Genomic DNA, 17,162 nt, shown 5'->3' with positions numbered 1-17,162 from the left:
GGTATTTCGCATTTAATCCCCCATTGTTATGGCTTAAAAAATGCGGAAAAAGAGCCCATCTACTGGCCAAACAACATCGGGTATTGGCCAAGTTAACACTACCCGACATTTTGTCGTTAGATTTTCAAAATCCTTTGATAGAGATCGAAGGATGGAGAAGTGCTGATTCTAACGTTGTATTTTGTTTGCAGATTGGTTATTGTTGCAGGAAGGAAGGACGTGGTGATGCTAAAACTGGGTTAATACTATTAGCTGTATTGAAAATATATACCAATAGAAATTGGACGCTTCCACAACATGTGCCTCATACTTTGCGTGGTCTATGTTGCTTATAATTGAAAGCAAACCTTTCTTTTGGGCTGCCTCCTCTTGAAATTCACCCTTGACTTGCGACTGCCGGTTGGGATGATTGGTCGGGTGTTCCGGTTTTCGGGTCACAGCGTTTCGCAACGCCTCCGACTCGGTCGAAGTCGCCAAGTACAAGTCCGGATTCGAATTCGAATTCCCATTCCAGTTCCAACGGGTAATCAATTCAAACTAAACTGTTGCCGGTCGAGGGCCATCATCCCGTCATCGTCGTCTCACCATCGTCGCCATCAATGAAAGTCGTGATGTAATGATATAACCCAGTCGAAACGCAGCCCCAAGCCCACAAGCCCACAACAAGTTACAAATTTGTGGCTTGTTTTGCATATTCGGCTTATGGTTATTAAAATTTGGCTATTAACAAATATGTTGGCCCAACGATCGGCCTATTTAGTTGGCTTGCGAGAAAATAAAATGATTAATTTTATGAGCCGTTTTATTGAAATCAAATGTTGACTAATTTTCGGCATTTATTTAATAATTGAAATTAAACCGAGCCTGGTGTTTCACCAGAGAGTTTCCAAACATGATTGCGACATACTAGCATTTTTTGAATAATTATCATGGGAAAGAAAAGCTTTTCTTCGACATTTTAATGATGATCTCGCCATTTCGAAATTAAAAATGCCCGCAGTTTTGGTTCAAATAATTGTTTATTAACAAATAATTTAAGTTAATAATGAAGAGGTGTGTGTTTTCTTTGTGTGTTTTCAGTAATGACTGTGAAGGATTTTAGCCTAGGAAAAAAATACATAACGATAGAGGTAGAGGATAGAAAAAAAAAACAAAAAAAAAGTAATTCATTTGGTCTAACTAACTAGGCGGACTTGCGTCTACCAGGCGCTTGAGCTCCAGCCCCCCGACGAGGAGGAGCCGCCGGAGCTCCAGCCTCCTGAGGAGGAGGAGCCGCCGGAGCTCCAGCCGCCGTTGCCTCCGCCGTTGCTGGCGCCACCGAAGCCCCAGCCTCCCTTGGAGCCACCACCCTGGGACTGCTGGCTGCGACCCTGCTGCTCCTGCACCTGCATCACCTTCAAGGTGCCCCTCTGCACAACGTGTCCGCTCTTGAAGAAGGCTCCCTGCGCTTGGTCGGCCTTCAAGATGATGGCCTTGCCCTTGGATCCAAACGTATTAATCAGCTGCCCGTTGATGGCGGCTATGTCGGCTCCTCCAGCACCACCTCCGCCTAGTGAGTCCTCCTGCAGCACCAGCTGGATGATCTGGGGCAGGATGGCGTTGAACTGCTGAGCGTCGAAGGAGGAGGCGCCTCCGTAGCCGTGGCCGGCTGCGTAGGACTGTCCGTAGGAGTAGCCACCGCCGCTAGACCCGCCAGAGGCGTGGTAGGCAATGGGAGCCGGAGCCGGAGCAGCTACTGGCACTGAAATGGGAATCGGAACCGGTGCTGGGGCGGGAATCGTGACAGGAACTGGAGCTGGAGCCGCAGCCTGTTCGATGACCTTGTAAATCTGGGCATGCTGCTGTCCTCCATATGATGCTCCGCCGTAGGAAGCTCCACCGCCGCCTGATCCGTAGCTGTAGCCAGAGGAGACAATGCCACCTGCTGCTCCTCCGCCGTTGGAGTAGCCCTGGCCCTCTTGCAGAATAACCTTGATGATTTGCGCAGAGCCTCCGTGTCCGCCATGACCTCCTCCGCTGTAGCTGCCTCCATGGGCGTAACCCTGGGCGTAGCCATGACCATGACCACCACCACCACCACCTCCTCCTCCTCCGCCGCCGCCTCCTCGGGCACTGGGTGTGGCAATCACGTCATAAGTGGTCTTGGTGCCTCCACCTCCGCCTCCGCCGCCCAAAAAGGACAGGAAGGTGGCGTTGCAGGCACAGACGGTGGCCAACAGGCAGATAAAGACCTGCAGATACACATTGTTAGGGTAATCTGTTAGTTTTCAGTTGCACTTCCATTCGTAATCCACTTCCGATGCAGGTCCTGGACCTGAGGCTCACCTTCATTTTCGTGTTTTGTGTTCTCTGGGGTTTCCACTCGTAGTTCCCTTTGGGAGATGCTCGTCGCTCTGTTCCCGGCCAGCGAATGATGCCTCTCTCCACACTGGCCCTCGGCTTTTATACAAGCAGATCGCAGATAGTGGATCGGAGATCCGCCGGAGATCCGCTAACCGTTAGATGCGCTGCGGCCGTGACGTCACCATCACAGTCGCCGTGGCTAGCCCACGGAATCGATTCAACACACCTGCCGTTGTCGTTGCCGTTGCCGTTGCTCTTGCAACTCACCTGAGGAGATGATGATGATCTGTGGGCCAAACAGGGTGCCTGGTCTGGGAATTGGGTTAACACTTCGATTTTGTTGGCTATTTGCAAGGGGGTCTTGATCTTAGAGGATGAAGGCCTTACCATTTATTGCTAAAAACCCTATGGCTTATGATAGCTTCTAGTTTTAACCATAGAATAGCACTATCTACTCCAGATTCAGCTATCAAGAATAGATATTATGGAAAATATTATGTGAATATTTTAATATATACCTATACCTAAATGGATATAATGGAATATATACCTAAATGAAATGAAAGTATAGTCTAGTCTAGTCTCTAGGTCCAGGTCTATAAGCCCATCGAGCTTACAGCATAGAGCATCAACCACTCATAGAAAAAATACGTTTATTTTTAATAGTTTTTTTTTTTTGATAATTAATTATTATTTAATTATGTACGTCCATAAAAAAAAACACCCTGTAGGCCGCAATAATCATCTATGGATTTCCTCAACTGCCCAAAAAACTCATAAGCAACAATAACAATAACAAATTGCCGGCAAACACAAACAAATAGAAAAACAACAACAACAACAACTTGAGGGGCAGATAACACAACTTACAACGAAAGCTCAGCCTTAAGCAGATGCGCTCTGCCGCCACGCTCTGCTCCGCTTACAAAGCACCCGGCAGAGCAGCCAGGTGAGGCAGTGGCAGAGGCAGAGGCAGAGGCAGAGAAAGGTGCGTCGTAGGTCAAGCCTCGAAAAACCGACTGACCGGCTTTTTGCATATGATTATCGATTTGGGAGCTTCGCTAATTACACTGGGAAAAAAAGAGTAGGTAAATATATGGGAGAAATTCATATATGAGGAGATTATATAAAGACATAAAGGTTATAACGATTATGATATCAGATCATTATACTCTTCTCCTGCGTCCACTCGCCAAATAAAAATTTATAAAATACTACTCTATAGACTTTTTCTCTCCATGTAGGAGCGTTTTGTATTGCAACAGAAAGCTGGGTCTGGGTCTGGGTCTGGGGCTGGGAAGCCGCTACGAAGCGAAGCCACTACGATATCACCGTAGATCGTGGATTGGCATCTCGGGCATCGGAATCCCAGGCATTGCCGCAGCCGGATTATTATATCATGCAACATCGTTTTCAAATTTGTTAATTTTGTGTGCATTTTTGTATAAATTATTTAATGCGCGCGGTTGCGCATGCGCAGCCTCCAAAAAAAAAAAACACCAAAACAACTGAAGAAACCTAGACCCACTGTCGCTCCCAATCTCTTTCGATTTGCTGATGATCCGTTACCAGCACGTTTTTCGGTTTTTAGTTTCAGTTTCGCCTAAATGGCCAAATAACGATGCCACAGGCCAAATTCCAATAAATAAAACCACTAAATAGCAGTATTTTAAACCAATAAGAGACCTTAAATGAGTATTATTTTGATAGGTCCGTAGGAACTACTTCCATGACTTATCAAGCTATATCACAGGTCTCTATATCTTGTAGAATCTATTGAAACTCTTCAAATCAGTTGGGTAGTGGTTCTCAGTTAGCCAGGGTCTACTGTACGCACTTTTATCACCCGACTGGCTGCTGTTACCTTTTCTATTTTTGTTTGGGGTTTTGGGTGTCAAAGCACCTTGTGTTGGGGCAGGCCGTGGCTGGAGTTGGGGCTATATTGGGTTCCCAGCCTCCTTCCATGCCAGACCCTCCACTCGAATGCAAATCGGAGTCGGCCTCCGCCCCGATTCGATGTGCAAATAGTGGCTGACTGGATAGATCAATGGACCGGAATCGGAATCGACTTATGCAATCCCAAATTTTTGGTTTACGATACGACTGTCATATATATTTAAAAGTGCCGCTCCGAATGGGTTTCGACCAAAAACGAAAACCAACAAAATACAGATTCCAAAGCGATGAAGACACGGGGCTATGAAGAGTTACGTTTCTAAAATATTTAAATGACTGTTTTCAATAAGGAGTATGTGGATCTGTAGGGTGTCTATTGGATTATTCAATAAGGCATCAATAAATAAGGTTATCGATAAGGAATACATTAATAATTAATACCAAGAAAGGCTTTTTTTACTCAAGATTCGTTCAGGAAAGGAAATTAATGAGTTTACAATTTGTGAGAAGAATACGTCTGAGTATCATCCTGTCTAGGGCATGGCGCCCATAAGGTAGGCGGGCAGCCTGTAGTTAGAGTAGACGCCGGCGAATCGGATCACCCAGCCCACGCCGTCGTAGTTGACGGTCTTGTGGAAGCGGACCACCAGCTGGCTCTTCTTGCTGATGTAGCTCCGCGGATTGTCGTCCCCGCAGAAGCGGCGCACCTCCTTCTCCTCCCCGTTGGGCGCGTCCTGCTCCAAAATCTGCAGGTAGTCCGTGTGGCAGGTGCTCCGGCTGCCCAGATTGAACACTACGCGGAGAAGGCACTCAAAATAATGAACTATGAAGGCAAGGCCAGGAAACACTCACCGTCGAAGTTGAGCAGCACCTTGTTGTTGCTCGGCACCCGGATAACCCAACGGCAGTCGGAGTTGTTCCGGACATTGGCCGGGTAGAAGGGGTTGGTGAAGAGGCCCTCGGTGTTGTAGAACTGGCCCCCGCATCCGGGCCCCTGCTCCACCGGGCTGGCCAGGTAGGTCAAGTCCACAGTAATCAAAAAGGTGCCCGTCTTGACGTGCAGCCGCAGCTCGTTGGTGGAGGTGAAGAGACTCTTGCCGGTGTCGACGTAGCCGCATACCTTCTGCAGGGATCTGTTGCCCCGGTCAAAGACCTGCAGGTTCTCGTCCTCGCAATCGTAGGCCGCGAACACCAACTCCGTGTAGTACAGACTGAGGGTGTAGTTCTCCGGTGCCTTGATCATCACGTCGCAGTTGGAGGTCTCCGACAGGTGGACGCGGCCCTGGAGGCCCGTGTACTGCCACTCACAGTTGGTGGAGGCCATGGCAACGACGCGGAAGGAGGCGTTCTTGTCCGTCCGGTTCGTTCGGTGGAACTTCAAGTACACCTCGTTTGAGTTGGAGTAGTAGGTGTCCGGCGTCGAGTTCCCGCAGAAGACGTGCTCCGTGGCGTAGTCCACGTAGTTGCGCCGGTCCAGGTTGCCGTTGATGACCAGTTCGCTGCTAAAGCCAGACCTCACCATCTCGGCATCCTGCAAAGCATCGCGAATGGATTTCCTTATTGGATTAGGTTGCCACTCTTGCCACACACTCGCTATTACTCACCTCACGGGTGTACACCTTCAGGTAGTCATCCGAACAGCTTCCGTTCGCGTCCGGACCCTGCAGCGAGAGCTGCTCGAAATGCAGGCTTATGGGTTTATCGCTGCTAATCTTCCAGAAGCAGGAGAGTCCCGAGATCGCGTCCGAAGACTCCACATACGGGGATCCCAACGACACGAACGGTGGTACAGTAGAATCGAGCATTATATCCGGGGTACCGCATAGCCGGGGTACTGCATCGATCTGTAGCTCGAAACCGGAGTCGTTGACCGTCGCATCCGTCACGAATCTCAGGAAGAGTGTGTGTCGCGTGGTGACCAGCGTGGGAGGCAGATCATTGCCGCAAAAGCGACCTATGAGATCGGCAAAGGGACCGGCTCCGTCCCGCAGCTCGACAAAGTCCTTCTGGCAGTCGGCGGAGCTCTGCACGTGGAAGCTGGAGAACTGGAGCTTGATCTGCTGATCCCGGTGCACCCGGAAGTTCACCTCGCAGTCCAGGTCGTTGTCATATCCGCCGGCCGTGTTAAACCTGTTGTAAGTGTAGAGGGAGCCGTTGATGGCGATGACCTCATCGCAGTTTCGCATCACACGGACCAGGGCCCGGAAGCCCTGCGACGGATCCCGTTCGTCCGAGAAGCTGTGGATGAGACCACGCTCCCGTGGTATGCTGATCACCGGCAGGTTGTCGGTCATGCGGCCGCAGTAGCGACCCCGTCGCTCGGCCTCCACCGGAGCCGGCCCGCTGAAGATCTCCACGCCGTCGTACATGCACTCCGATTGCGCCTCAAAGTCCAGCTTCTCGAACTTGACGGTGAACTTGTGGCCCTCGGGGGCCGTGAGGTTCCAGTAGCAGTCGCTGTTCGGCGGGAAGCTGTTGTCGGTGTGCTGCTTGGGCGACTCCACGATGCTCGTCTGGGAGATGACGCCGCCGCAGACCCGGCTGGTGTACAGCAGCTGGAAGCCGCGGCCGGAGTAGCTGTTGTCCGTCGCGAAGACCAGGTTCACGGACTTCTTCGCCCGGTACTCGTGCTTCAACTTCATTCCGCAGATGGTGGCCTGCTTGCTTCTTTCGTCATCGTTGTCCTTGGTGGTCACCGTGACGTTGTCGTACATGCAGCCTGTGGGGGAGTTCTCCAGATCGAAGTGCAGGAAGCTGACCAGAACACCGTTGGCATGCGGATCTCGCGGCACAATCGTCCAGTTGCAGTGCAGGTACTTGTCGTAGCCCTGGGGGTATCCTGGGCTAGACAGCTCATGCTCCTCCTCCTCGGCGTACAGCACACCGCCGCAGTTCCGCTCGAACTTGGCCAGAAACCCGTCGCCGACCACGTCCCCGTCGGACCGGAACGTCAACCGCATGTAAGGCATCGTGGTGTTGATCTGCTCCGGCGGAACTCGTCCGCAAATCCTTTGGATGTCCGTCCAGTTGGCGGTGCTCTCATTCCGCTGCTGGACCAGGAGGTAGTCCTTGGTGCAGCCGCTGCTGTCCTCGATGTAGAAGCGGCCCAGGAAGGAGAGTCCGATGTGGTAGCCCGGCTCCGCCTCCACCTCCCAGACGCACTCCATGTTGTTCTTGTACTGCTCCCCAAAGTCGATGGGCCGGAACGGATACTGCAGTTTGCCGCCGCACCCGGATCCGTATTTGATCGAAACGTTGAAGGTGGCGTTGGGCACGAAGTTCTCCGCATGGTACTCCAGGAAGAGCCCGCGCTCCACCACCAGGTTCTTGACGGCGGCCGTGTTGCACAGCATTCCCAGTGAGGGCGAGTTCTGGTCGGGACCACTGTAAACCTGCAGAAGACATCGGAATCAGCGTAATTCGTTCAAACCTCTGCCACGTTGGCGGACTCACGTTTAGATAGTGGTTTTGGCAGGGCGCCAGCGTTGATCCTGCCGCGGGAGCGGGAGCGGGAGTGGGGAGGTTCAGTTCGACCGAAACCTCCAACTGGATGTCCTGCAGCGCCAGCTCGCCGTCCTCTCCGGCGGGCGAGACGCCCGGACCGATGGCCCAGGCACAGTCTATGGCACCCTGGGTGCCGGCCATTCCACTGGGTTGCCGCACCACCATGCTGTCACCGGGCTCCAGGACGATCATGCCGCCACAGGCTTGCACTTTATAGCCCAGGACCAGGTTCGTCAGGGCGTTGCGGGCGCTCGCAGTCACGGTCAGCTGGATGGGGAAGGGGAGGCGCACGGTGGGCCGGGGCTGGTCGGGCTTCAGGGACTCGAAGCCGCACAGGATGCGGGACATCAGAGGCTCCGACTCGTCCTGGCGCTTCAACTTAAGGGGCGATATCAAGGAGCAGAGCCGGTTGTTGAGCATCATGGCAGAGGTGGTGTTGTACTCCTTGATCTGGAATGGAGGAGTAGCAGGTGATCCTCGAAAGTGATTGGCAGGAAATAGAGACCACTTACTTGTATCAGGACGGTTGAGTTCGCCGGCGGCACTAGGTCATAGCTGCAGTGCATCGCCTGGGTGATATTGGTCCTCTGGAAGCTAATCTCCCTCTTAACGCCCTCGTCTAGGACGAACCGACGGCACTGGGTCAGCCCATAGGTGCTGAAACGGAGCTTGAAACCTCGGTGCCGAGAGATGGGCATCAGGAAGGCTTCGACGCCCATGGTGTTGTCCGAGGAGATGACCGTCGCGGGCGCACTGTCGGTGTACCTGCCCAGAATAGAGATCATCCTGTGGTCGTTGGCGACGGTGAGTCGCCCGCGGAAAGTCCGCCCAATGGCAGGAACCGGATCGAGGGTAACGCTGAAGTCCAAGATTTCCAACTTAATGCGGCGCCCCTTGGGCACCTCCAGCTTCCAGAGACAGTGCACCGGCCGAGTAACGCCGTCCGGGTAGCCGGGGGTCTGGAGCACGCCCTGGACGGCATGGATGGTCTCGCCACAGCGCGAACCCACCGACTTGTATGCCCAGCTGAAGACGTAGGCCTCGGGCGGCAGTGTATCCATGATGCGGTAACGGATAATTACCTTGTTGGTCTCCACGAGGAGGTGCCGGCTGTCCGATCCGCATATGTAGAGCTGGTCGGAGACGCGCTCCTCGCCCTCCTCCCCGTACGGCTCTATCTCCTCCAGCAGCAGGTGGGTGTGCTGCGAGCAGTTGCCATTCTGATACGGACTGGGTAGGCTGAGGCTCGTCGTCTCCATATCGATGGTGGTGCCCTTCTCCATCTCGATGGTGTAGACGCACTCCCGGATCGGGCGCCCGTCCTCGATATGTGTGTGGAGCAGCTCCCGCGAGGGCGAGGAAATGACGCCCTCGGGGCTGTAGAAGGCGCCGCCGCAGCTGGCTAGCTTGACGGTGGCCTTGAAGCCGGAGTGTGGCTCGGCCACATCCGTGAAGTAGCGAATCCTCATCTGGCTGGCTTTGGAATAGATGGTGTCGGGCTTGCGGTTGCCGCAGAAGCGACCCAATTCAGGCTTCAGCTCCGTGCCGCCATCGTGGACTTGGACGAACTCCCGTTGGCACTCGCCGGAGTCCTTCGAGAGGTCCTCCAAGTCAAACCGGTCCTCGAAGTGCAGCATGATCCGGTGCTCGGGAGGAGCTGTCACAACCCAGACGCACTCCGAGTGCGGGTTGGGGAGATTCGGGTAGAGGGGCGAACTGATCACCTCCGAGTCCTGGCCGGAGGTCAGCTGGATGCGCCGGGAGCAGGCCTGGCCCACTTCTTCCACGCTGAAGGTAACTCGCGAGCTGACCGGGCCCCTCTTGTGGTGGAACTTCACGTAGGCCGTGTTTGAGGAGGTCTCCAGAGCATCCGCGATGTTGTCCTCGCAGTATTTTCCCCTGCCCAGGAAGGGTGAGTCGCCGGCGCCGCCGTTACGCAGCACCAGGAAGTTCTCGCAGGCGGCGGAGTCCGCGGGGCTGTCGCCGTTCTTAAGGATGACTTCCGGGAACTCCAGTCTTAGCCGGCGCCCCTGGCGCACCCTCAGCGTCCAGATGCAGTCCTGCTGGACGGCCGGACCTCTGTTCAGCACCTCCGTGAGATTCAACTGAATCTTGCCAGTCACAAAGATATCCGAGCCGCAGGCAGTGCGCAGAAAACTTCTGAAGCCCGTCTTGTTAACACTCGCGTCCGTAATGAACTCCACCCGCAGGTAGGGTGTTCCGTGGATGGTTCGCGAAGGAGCATCGCTCGGCAATTCGCAGATCTTCTTTGGCTCTGACCAGTTCTGCAGGTCGTTGCTGCTGGAGATCTGCAGGTAGTCCGCTATGCAGTCGTCGCCGAACTTCTCCAGGTCCACCGTGTCCAGCGTGAGCATCACGTGGACGGCCGGGTTATAGGGCACTAGGGTCCAGGCGCATTCCAAACTGTGCTCGTAGCCCTCCGGATATCCTGGGGATTTGAAAAGCAGCAAGGCCCTGCCCACGTTGATCACCTGCTTGCCGCACTTCTGGCTCTGCTCGGCCAGGGTGCGGTTGGAGCGCAACTCCTCCTTGGACAGTCGCTGCCAGTTAAGCCTGAAGGGCCCGCGTTTGGCCGTGAAGTATACCACGTTGGTGCTGGACCGGATGGGCTCATCCACGTCGACCAGTGGTATCTGGGAGCCAATGTCGGAGTAGCCATCGTAGAAGCTCAGATGCGCCTGGTCCAGGTCTCGCAGGTGCTGCATTGTTATCACCACCACGTAGTCCTTGTCCACGGTGATCCTCCAGCTGTAGGGCTCCGAGCTTTTGAAGTTGGTGGGATAATGGGGCGACTCCACAACTCCGTCCGTGCCATTCAGTTCGTTGTGGTGTTCTTTAGGGAGGAAAGGGAATCTTTTAGAGAACGAAACAAGAAGGAGTTGAGTCTCTGAGGACATGGTACGCACCGTAATTGTAGGACGCCATAAAGCCTTCGCCCACGTTGTCGTCGTCACTCTTGAACTTCATCCAGATAGTTCCCCTGGAGCGGATTACCGGCGGCACCGTCTGTCCGCAATAGACACCGATGAGGGCTCCTCGCGAGTCCTCCTCGCGCACCTCCAGGTAATCGCGGTTGCAGCCCTCAGACTGCTCCAGGTCCAGCGACTCCAGGGTGAGGCTGATCGAATTGCCGGCACTCGCCATCAGAATCCAGGTGCACTCAATGTTTGCCGGATAGGAGGATGGGTAGTAGGGCGTGGTGAACTTGCCGGACAGGGCGGTGTACAGGCTGCCGCAGGCCATGTCCATGGTCATGTAGTGGGCTTCGAACTCCTCCACCAGCATCAGGGGAACGCTGATCGTCAAGGCGTGGCCGTTTGAGATAATTGCCGGAGGATGGGAGCGGCAGAAGGCGAGCCGGGGCGTGCCGGTGGCCTCGGTGCCCTCGTAGATTTTCACACCCGCGGGCATGCAATCACCCTCGGTGGGGTACTGGGCATCTGCTGTCTCCCGCAACTTTATGTGCGTCGGCGTCAGAACGACGTGCTTTGTGGCATCCTGCGCCTGGATAACCCACAAACAGCTCTCGTTCCGCGGCGCCTGCCGGGACAGCTCGATGTAATCAAAGTCGGACTCGTCGATGCTGATCTGCTGGCCGCAGGACTCGTGGAAGTGCAGCCGGAAGCCCGCTCTGGAAATGGAATCGTCGCTAACAAAGCGCACCAGGGCCAGGTTGGAGGCACTCATCACAGGACCATTGGCTACACTTTCCTCGCTGCACTCGCGGAAGAGTCTCTGGCCCTCCATTTCGTCTTCGCCCAAGTCGTAGGCCTCCAGGTAGTCCCAGCTGCAGTCCATTCCCATTTCCAGCTGCAGATCCTGCACATCGAATACGATCCGGTGCTGCGGCGACACCTCCACTTGCCACTCGCAATGGCTGTCCTTCGGATACTGGTTCGGGTAGTTGGGTGACATGATGACTCCGTTTCGGGAGGTTACTTTTCCGCCGCACTCTACGAATATAGGAGATGGTGGGGTTGAGTCCTGAGGCTGAGTCCTTCTCCGCTTTACTTACCCGCGTGCACAGCTCGGTAGTTGGCTACAAAGCCCTGACCGTTATGGGATCCGTCCGAGATGAAGCGCACGTGCAGCCGGTGGCCAGAACTGGTCACGACCAGTTTGGGAGTGGATCCGCAATGGCGGTCATGGGTCTGGACCTCGTTGGCGTGGTTGGAGAACTGGCGAGAAATAGTTTAGATATAAAGGGGCAGCAAAGCGCTCACTTACCGTTAGTGCATCCTTGGTGCAGTTGACACTCTCCTCGAGGTCTAGATAGTAGACGGTGACCTCCACAACTCTGTCAGCACTGCCAACGTCGATCAGCCAGTAGCACTCCAGGTTATTGGGGTACATGCCCGGGCGGTTGGGACTCTGGAAGGTGCCACTCTCGCCGCGCAGCTCCTCCTGGCAGCCGTCGATGCGGTAGTCCAGCTGGAAGTTCACATTGCTCGAATTGTGGACCACAGTGAGGGTGTCGCTACTGGAATTAACCGATGCCACGGATGTTAATTTTTGCGTCCGGTTGCCGTCAAGGATGTAAAGGCCGCCAGGCAGGCCATTAGGGATGTGCTCCTCGTGCGTTTCCAGGTGGGAGAGCTCCAGGCGAATGTGATTGCCGCGGGGCGCCTTTATGGTCCAGTTGCAGTTAATCGGAATGGTGTCCTCGAACGGCTCCATGTAGTTCAGGCTCTCGATGGTGCCGTAGGTCTTGCTTAAGGTCACCCCGCAGTTGGCCTCGTACGAGATTCGGAATCCGCGGTAGGCGTTGCTGCTATCGGAGTTGAAGACAATAGTGGCCTCCTGGTCCTGAATCCTGATGAGTCGATTGCCCTCCTCTAGTTCCGAGCAGAGTGTAACTTTTGGCTGCTGCCCGGTTGTCTTTTGACCTTCGTAGATCTTTAAGCTGTCGTAGTAGCAGCTGCTCCAGGATTCCAGTTCGATGTCCTCGACGAGCAGTGCGATTTCAGATCCAGGGTGTACGGTTATTCGCCACTCACAGTTCGCCAGGTGGGGGTACGGATTCGGGTATCGTGGCGAAGTTATGACGCCCCTGTTGGCCTTTAAGCGGCCTCCGCATCCAGTGTTTAGCAGCCGCCACCTCAGCCTGAAACCGCGCCCGCTCCTGGCCACGTCGCTGTGAAAGATCACTCTCATCTCGTTGGTGTACCCGGGTAGCCGGGTGGGAATAGTTGTGCCGCAAAAGCGTCCAATTAACATGGACTCTGGTGAGCCGCCGTTCAGCACCTCAAGGTAGTCCGCCGAGCAATTGGCTGACACCTCCAGGTCGAAAACTTCGACCTGAATTTCTATTCTACTGCCCACGCTGCCGCTCAAGTGCCATTCACAGTGCAGGCCTTCGGAGTAGTTTGACGGGTACTGCGGGGAAGTGATTTCCCCGCTGGAGGAATGCACGTGGCCGCCGCATTCAGGCCGATCCTCGAAAGTATAGGCCAGCTCGAAGCCGCCTTCGGATTCACTGTAATCCGAGGCGAACTTGATGAGCAAGTGCCGGGAGTGGCTGAGCAAGTCTTCCGGCAGGCTGTGGTCGCAATATTTGCTCAGATATTGCCCATTCTTAACATCCAGGGTATCGTACACCTCCACATAGTCGTAATTGCAGTCCGAGCCGCCCTCCATGCTAAAGCTCAGCCAGTGCAGTCGGATCACCTTGTTGGCGGGCGCCGCAATCACCCAGAGGCACTCGACGTCAGGCTCATACTTTCCTTCCTCGTCCACATGCAGCCTTATGTTCTGTCCGGGCTTTGTGTAAACCCCACCGCAGTGGCCTGTGGCCCCAGGAAGAGCTGCGTACGTGAACTTGAAGCCCCGTCCACGAGTATTTGCGTCCGTGGTCAGGTGGAACTGCAGGAAGTTTGTGACGCTGATGAACTCCGTCTGCGGCTTGTTGCTGCCGCAGAAGGGTCCAAGGATACGTCGGTTCATCCCATCGTTGATCTGCAATCAAATAATTTTGTCCGATAAGACTTGTTGTTGTTATCGAAGTCTATCGATCTCAAAGCATCCGCCTAGTGTTGGTAAGCATGCAATAGGTATGCGATAGTATCGGGAGGATGAGGAAGGGCGGTCAAATTTAAATATACGTGTTTTTTTCTTATTGTTTAAAGATTTATAAAAATAAATTGGTCCCTTTTCGAAAGTGAATTAAAACTTACGCTCAAACTGGTGGTCAGGCAGGCGTCATCTTCCTCCCCGCCATCCAGGTCGAAATCAACCAGTTTCACTGTGATCACCGTGTCCACCGCCGTTTTCACTGTGAAGGTACACATCCTGTCCCGCCAAATAGTGGTGTTCGGGAAGCCCGGAGATGTTATAGTTCCCTCCGCACTGTCCAGTACCTGGGAGCAGGACATCTCATATCGCAGTTGGAAACGGCCGGAACTGGCGAAGAACTTTATCCTGAGGCGATTGAACTGGGAGGTGTAATCCGGCGCAGCAGCGACCACTGGGCCACAGATCTTCTCCTGCAGGATGGAGCTGCCTTCATCGTTGGCATCCCAAACCTCCAGGCAGTCCTTGGCGCCTAGCTCTAGAGTCTGGAACTTGACCGATACCACCTCACCTACAGCCAAGTGGATTTCGTACTCACAGGACACCAATTCCCCGGAGCCAGAGTCGGAGTCTGTGCCGGCGACTCGGCTGGTTCCAGAAATGGTGCCCTCTTTGGCGGTGTAAACGCCTCCACAACCGGGTATCCGCTCCTCCGCCGAGTAGTGCAGCTGAAAGCCGGTGTCAGTTCCATCGGCATCCGAGTGGAACAGGATCTGCGCTTCATGGGTGGGTAAGAGCAGTGGAGCTGGCTGCCCACTGGAGCAGTACTTGGCCAGCTGGCTACCAGAAATTACGTCTTTAACCTGAGGGTTTTAAAATGATGAATCATTTGAATAAATGGCAACGATTTCTCAACGTGGAACTCACCTCCACATAGTCGAAGTTGCAGTCAGTGTGCTGCTCCAGCTGCAGGCTGAAGAAGGTCAGTTTGATCCGTTTGGAATTGGCCACCACGAGATGCCACTGGCAATCACGGTTCTTGGGATAGTTGCCCGGTGATCCGGGGGAGGCCAAGGTCCCGTGAGTTTCGAACTCCACGCGGCCACCGCATTGCGGCAGCATTGAAGTCCAGGTCAGGTCGAAGCCAGCGGCTGCCGTGGAGTTGTCGGAGCGGAACCACAGGTACAGCTGGTTGCCGGAGGAGATGATGTTGCCGCCGTGGGGTAAATGGTTGCCGCAGTACCGCCCGATTATTTGAGAGGCAGCCGAGCGGCCATCATTCACCTGGAGCCAGTCGAAACGACACTCCGTCGAGTCCTCCACGTCGAAGGTGTGGAAGGTGACGTTCAGGACGAGGGACTCGTTGGTACGGATCACCCACGCGCACTGGGCGTTGTGCTCGTAGCCGGCATTCTCCGGCGGATACCTCAGCCGTCCGCTGGACGCACTGAGCAAGGAGTTGCAGCTGCTGAATCTCGTCGAGCAGAGCCGGTCCCGGTAGCCAGGAAGACACTGGCATACAAAGCCATCGCCTCCTTGGGTGGCCCTACAGCGTCCACCATTTTGGCAGGGGTTTGCGTTACAGGGGCTGGGCAGAGGCTCGCAGAGTGGAGGCCGGAAGCCACGTCCGCAAAGACAGGTGAAGTTGGAGGGGCCCACATCCAGACAGATGCCGTTGTTCTACGGAGTAATAGTGAGTTATAGAGACATTATCCTTAATAGAGGCTTCCTTACCAGACAGGGATTCGTGGCGCCGCAGTTTTTGGCAGTTCCGTTAACGCAACCGGAGGGACCGTATCCGGTGCCCACCATTCCAGCCGGACAGCTACACACTGCCGTGCCTGAGATCTCGAAGCAGTTGGCCGCCGGATGACACTGGCTCCTTCGCTGGGCACAGCTGCTTATGGTGGACAGCTCGGAGCTGGATCCGGAGGCAGGGGCCGGAGCCGGAGCACTTCGTTCGCACGACCTGCCATCGCCTGTCCAACCTACTGGACAGTCGCCGCAGTGGTACGACCCGAACGTGTTAATGCAATCCACCAGGGGGCTCTGGCTGCAGCCGCCGTTGTTGGTCTTGCATTCATCCAGGTCTTGGCAGCTCACGCCGTTCCCAGTCTGGCCAGCGGGGCAGGGGGCGCAGGTAAAACTGCCCGGCAGGTTAATGCACTTGGTGGAGCAGGGTGTGTGGGCGGCCGACTCCTGGCACTCGTCGACGTCCTCCCCACAAACGGGGGTCAGTCCATTGGTCTTCCAGCCGGCTTCGCACAGACACCGATAGCCCGTGTCGTCGGCGCTGGGGACGCAGGTTCCATGTCCGCATAGCTCCCAGGAGCTGGCCAGGGAGCAGTCACCCTTTCGCTGGGTGCAGTGCAGCCCGTGCCAGCCGGGAAGGCAGGTGCAGCTGAAGGAGCCCACGTTGTTCTGGCAGATGCCTCCGTTCTGGCAGCCCAGATCCGTGCCTTCGTACAGGAAACACTCGTTCACGTCCAGTTCGCATCGCGGTCCCTGGAAATAACCTCAAAACAGTGAGCAACGCCCCCGAATACTCCCCTTATTTTTTCTCCGCAGACCAACACACCTCGAATCCTGACCGGCACTGGCAACGGAATCCGTTGTATGTGCTGGTACAGGTGGCTCCATTGCTGCAAGGTCCACTGGCACAGTTGTCTGCCTCTAACTGGGTCTTCAGCCTGTCCAGCTTGGTCTCCGCCATCCGCAGCCGCGTCTGGTAGCGTCGCATTAGCGCCATAGAGCCACGGGATCTGTTTAAAGTCAGATCAGGACTCCATAAATCAAAGACGTGGTTCGGTGAGCTACTGAATCTCACCTGTTCTGCTGCTGGCGCAGAATGGTGTTCAAGCCATTAGGCCCAAAGGCTCGTCTATTGAAATCGGCCAACTGATCGGCCAGCTCCCGCAGATCCACATCCTCGCTGGCGCTCCACTCCTCGTTTTTGCTACCGCTGGTGGAGGATCGCTTCTTGGCGCCACCAGTGGCCTGGAGCAGCTCCAGGACGTCCAGGTCCTCATTGACGATGAGCCTGGAGCTTCCGCTCAGCCGGAAGCTGATGTTTCGATTGGCCCCGGACTCAAAAATTAGATTTCCATCCTTGCTGATAATTTTTGGCCTACAATATTGGGAAAATCAAGTCTAGTTCTCCGAATACCTTCGGCTGTTCCAAGGACTATTCTCTTACGAATTAGCAAAGCCATCCGCACCAGGTGATATATCCAGAATGTACGTTAGTATCAGGGTCAAATAAATCAGGAGTCTGCTCCTTCTGGCAGCTCCGTGCATTTTTATCACTTTTCACTAAAACAAAATAACTAAAAAAAAGTATTTCCCACCGAAAGAGACTAAAAAAAAGACCGATCCGTTTGGAAACCGAA

At 54.7% G+C, this 17,162-nt stretch overlaps 2 protein-coding genes across 2 annotated transcripts; both read right to left on the bottom strand.

Moving 5' to 3' along the window:
• Positions 1 to 1,000: 1,000 nt before the first annotated feature.
• LOC108123785 (uncharacterized) lies at positions 1,001 to 2,430 on the bottom strand. Its single transcript, XM_017239095.2, has 2 exons — positions 2,326 to 2,430; positions 1,001 to 2,231 (listed from the first exon to the last, which is right to left on the bottom strand). The coding sequence occupies exons 1-2, from the start codon at positions 2,329 to 2,331 to the stop codon at positions 1,200 to 1,202; spliced, it is 1,038 nt and encodes a 345-aa protein (XP_017094584.2). The 5' UTR covers positions 2,332 to 2,430; the 3' UTR covers positions 1,001 to 1,199.
• A 2,289-nt stretch (positions 2,431 to 4,719) lies between these two features.
• Cubn (Cubilin) lies at positions 4,720 to 17,155 on the bottom strand. The gene is made up of 14 exons (XM_017239160.3): positions 16,970 to 17,155; positions 16,601 to 16,900; positions 16,352 to 16,535; positions 15,508 to 16,278; positions 14,701 to 15,453; positions 13,938 to 14,636; positions 11,992 to 13,719; positions 11,780 to 11,942; positions 10,671 to 11,717; positions 8,256 to 10,597; positions 7,693 to 8,193; positions 5,844 to 7,631; positions 5,092 to 5,770; positions 4,720 to 5,032 (listed from the first exon to the last, which is right to left on the bottom strand). Exons 1-14 carry the CDS (start codon positions 17,068 to 17,070, stop codon positions 4,773 to 4,775), a joined length of 11,316 nt encoding a protein of 3,771 aa, XP_017094649.2. The 5' UTR covers positions 17,071 to 17,155; the 3' UTR covers positions 4,720 to 4,772.
• Positions 17,156 to 17,162: the final 7 nt, after the last annotated feature.

This window comes from Drosophila bipectinata, chromosome XR (assembly GCF_030179905.1).
Source record: "Drosophila bipectinata strain 14024-0381.07 chromosome XR, DbipHiC1v2, whole genome shotgun sequence".
Taxonomy (NCBI): domain Eukaryota; kingdom Metazoa; phylum Arthropoda; class Insecta; order Diptera; family Drosophilidae; genus Drosophila; species Drosophila bipectinata.
The sequence above is the reverse complement of the archived record's forward strand: the minus strand, read 5'-3'. Positions and strand labels throughout refer to the sequence as shown.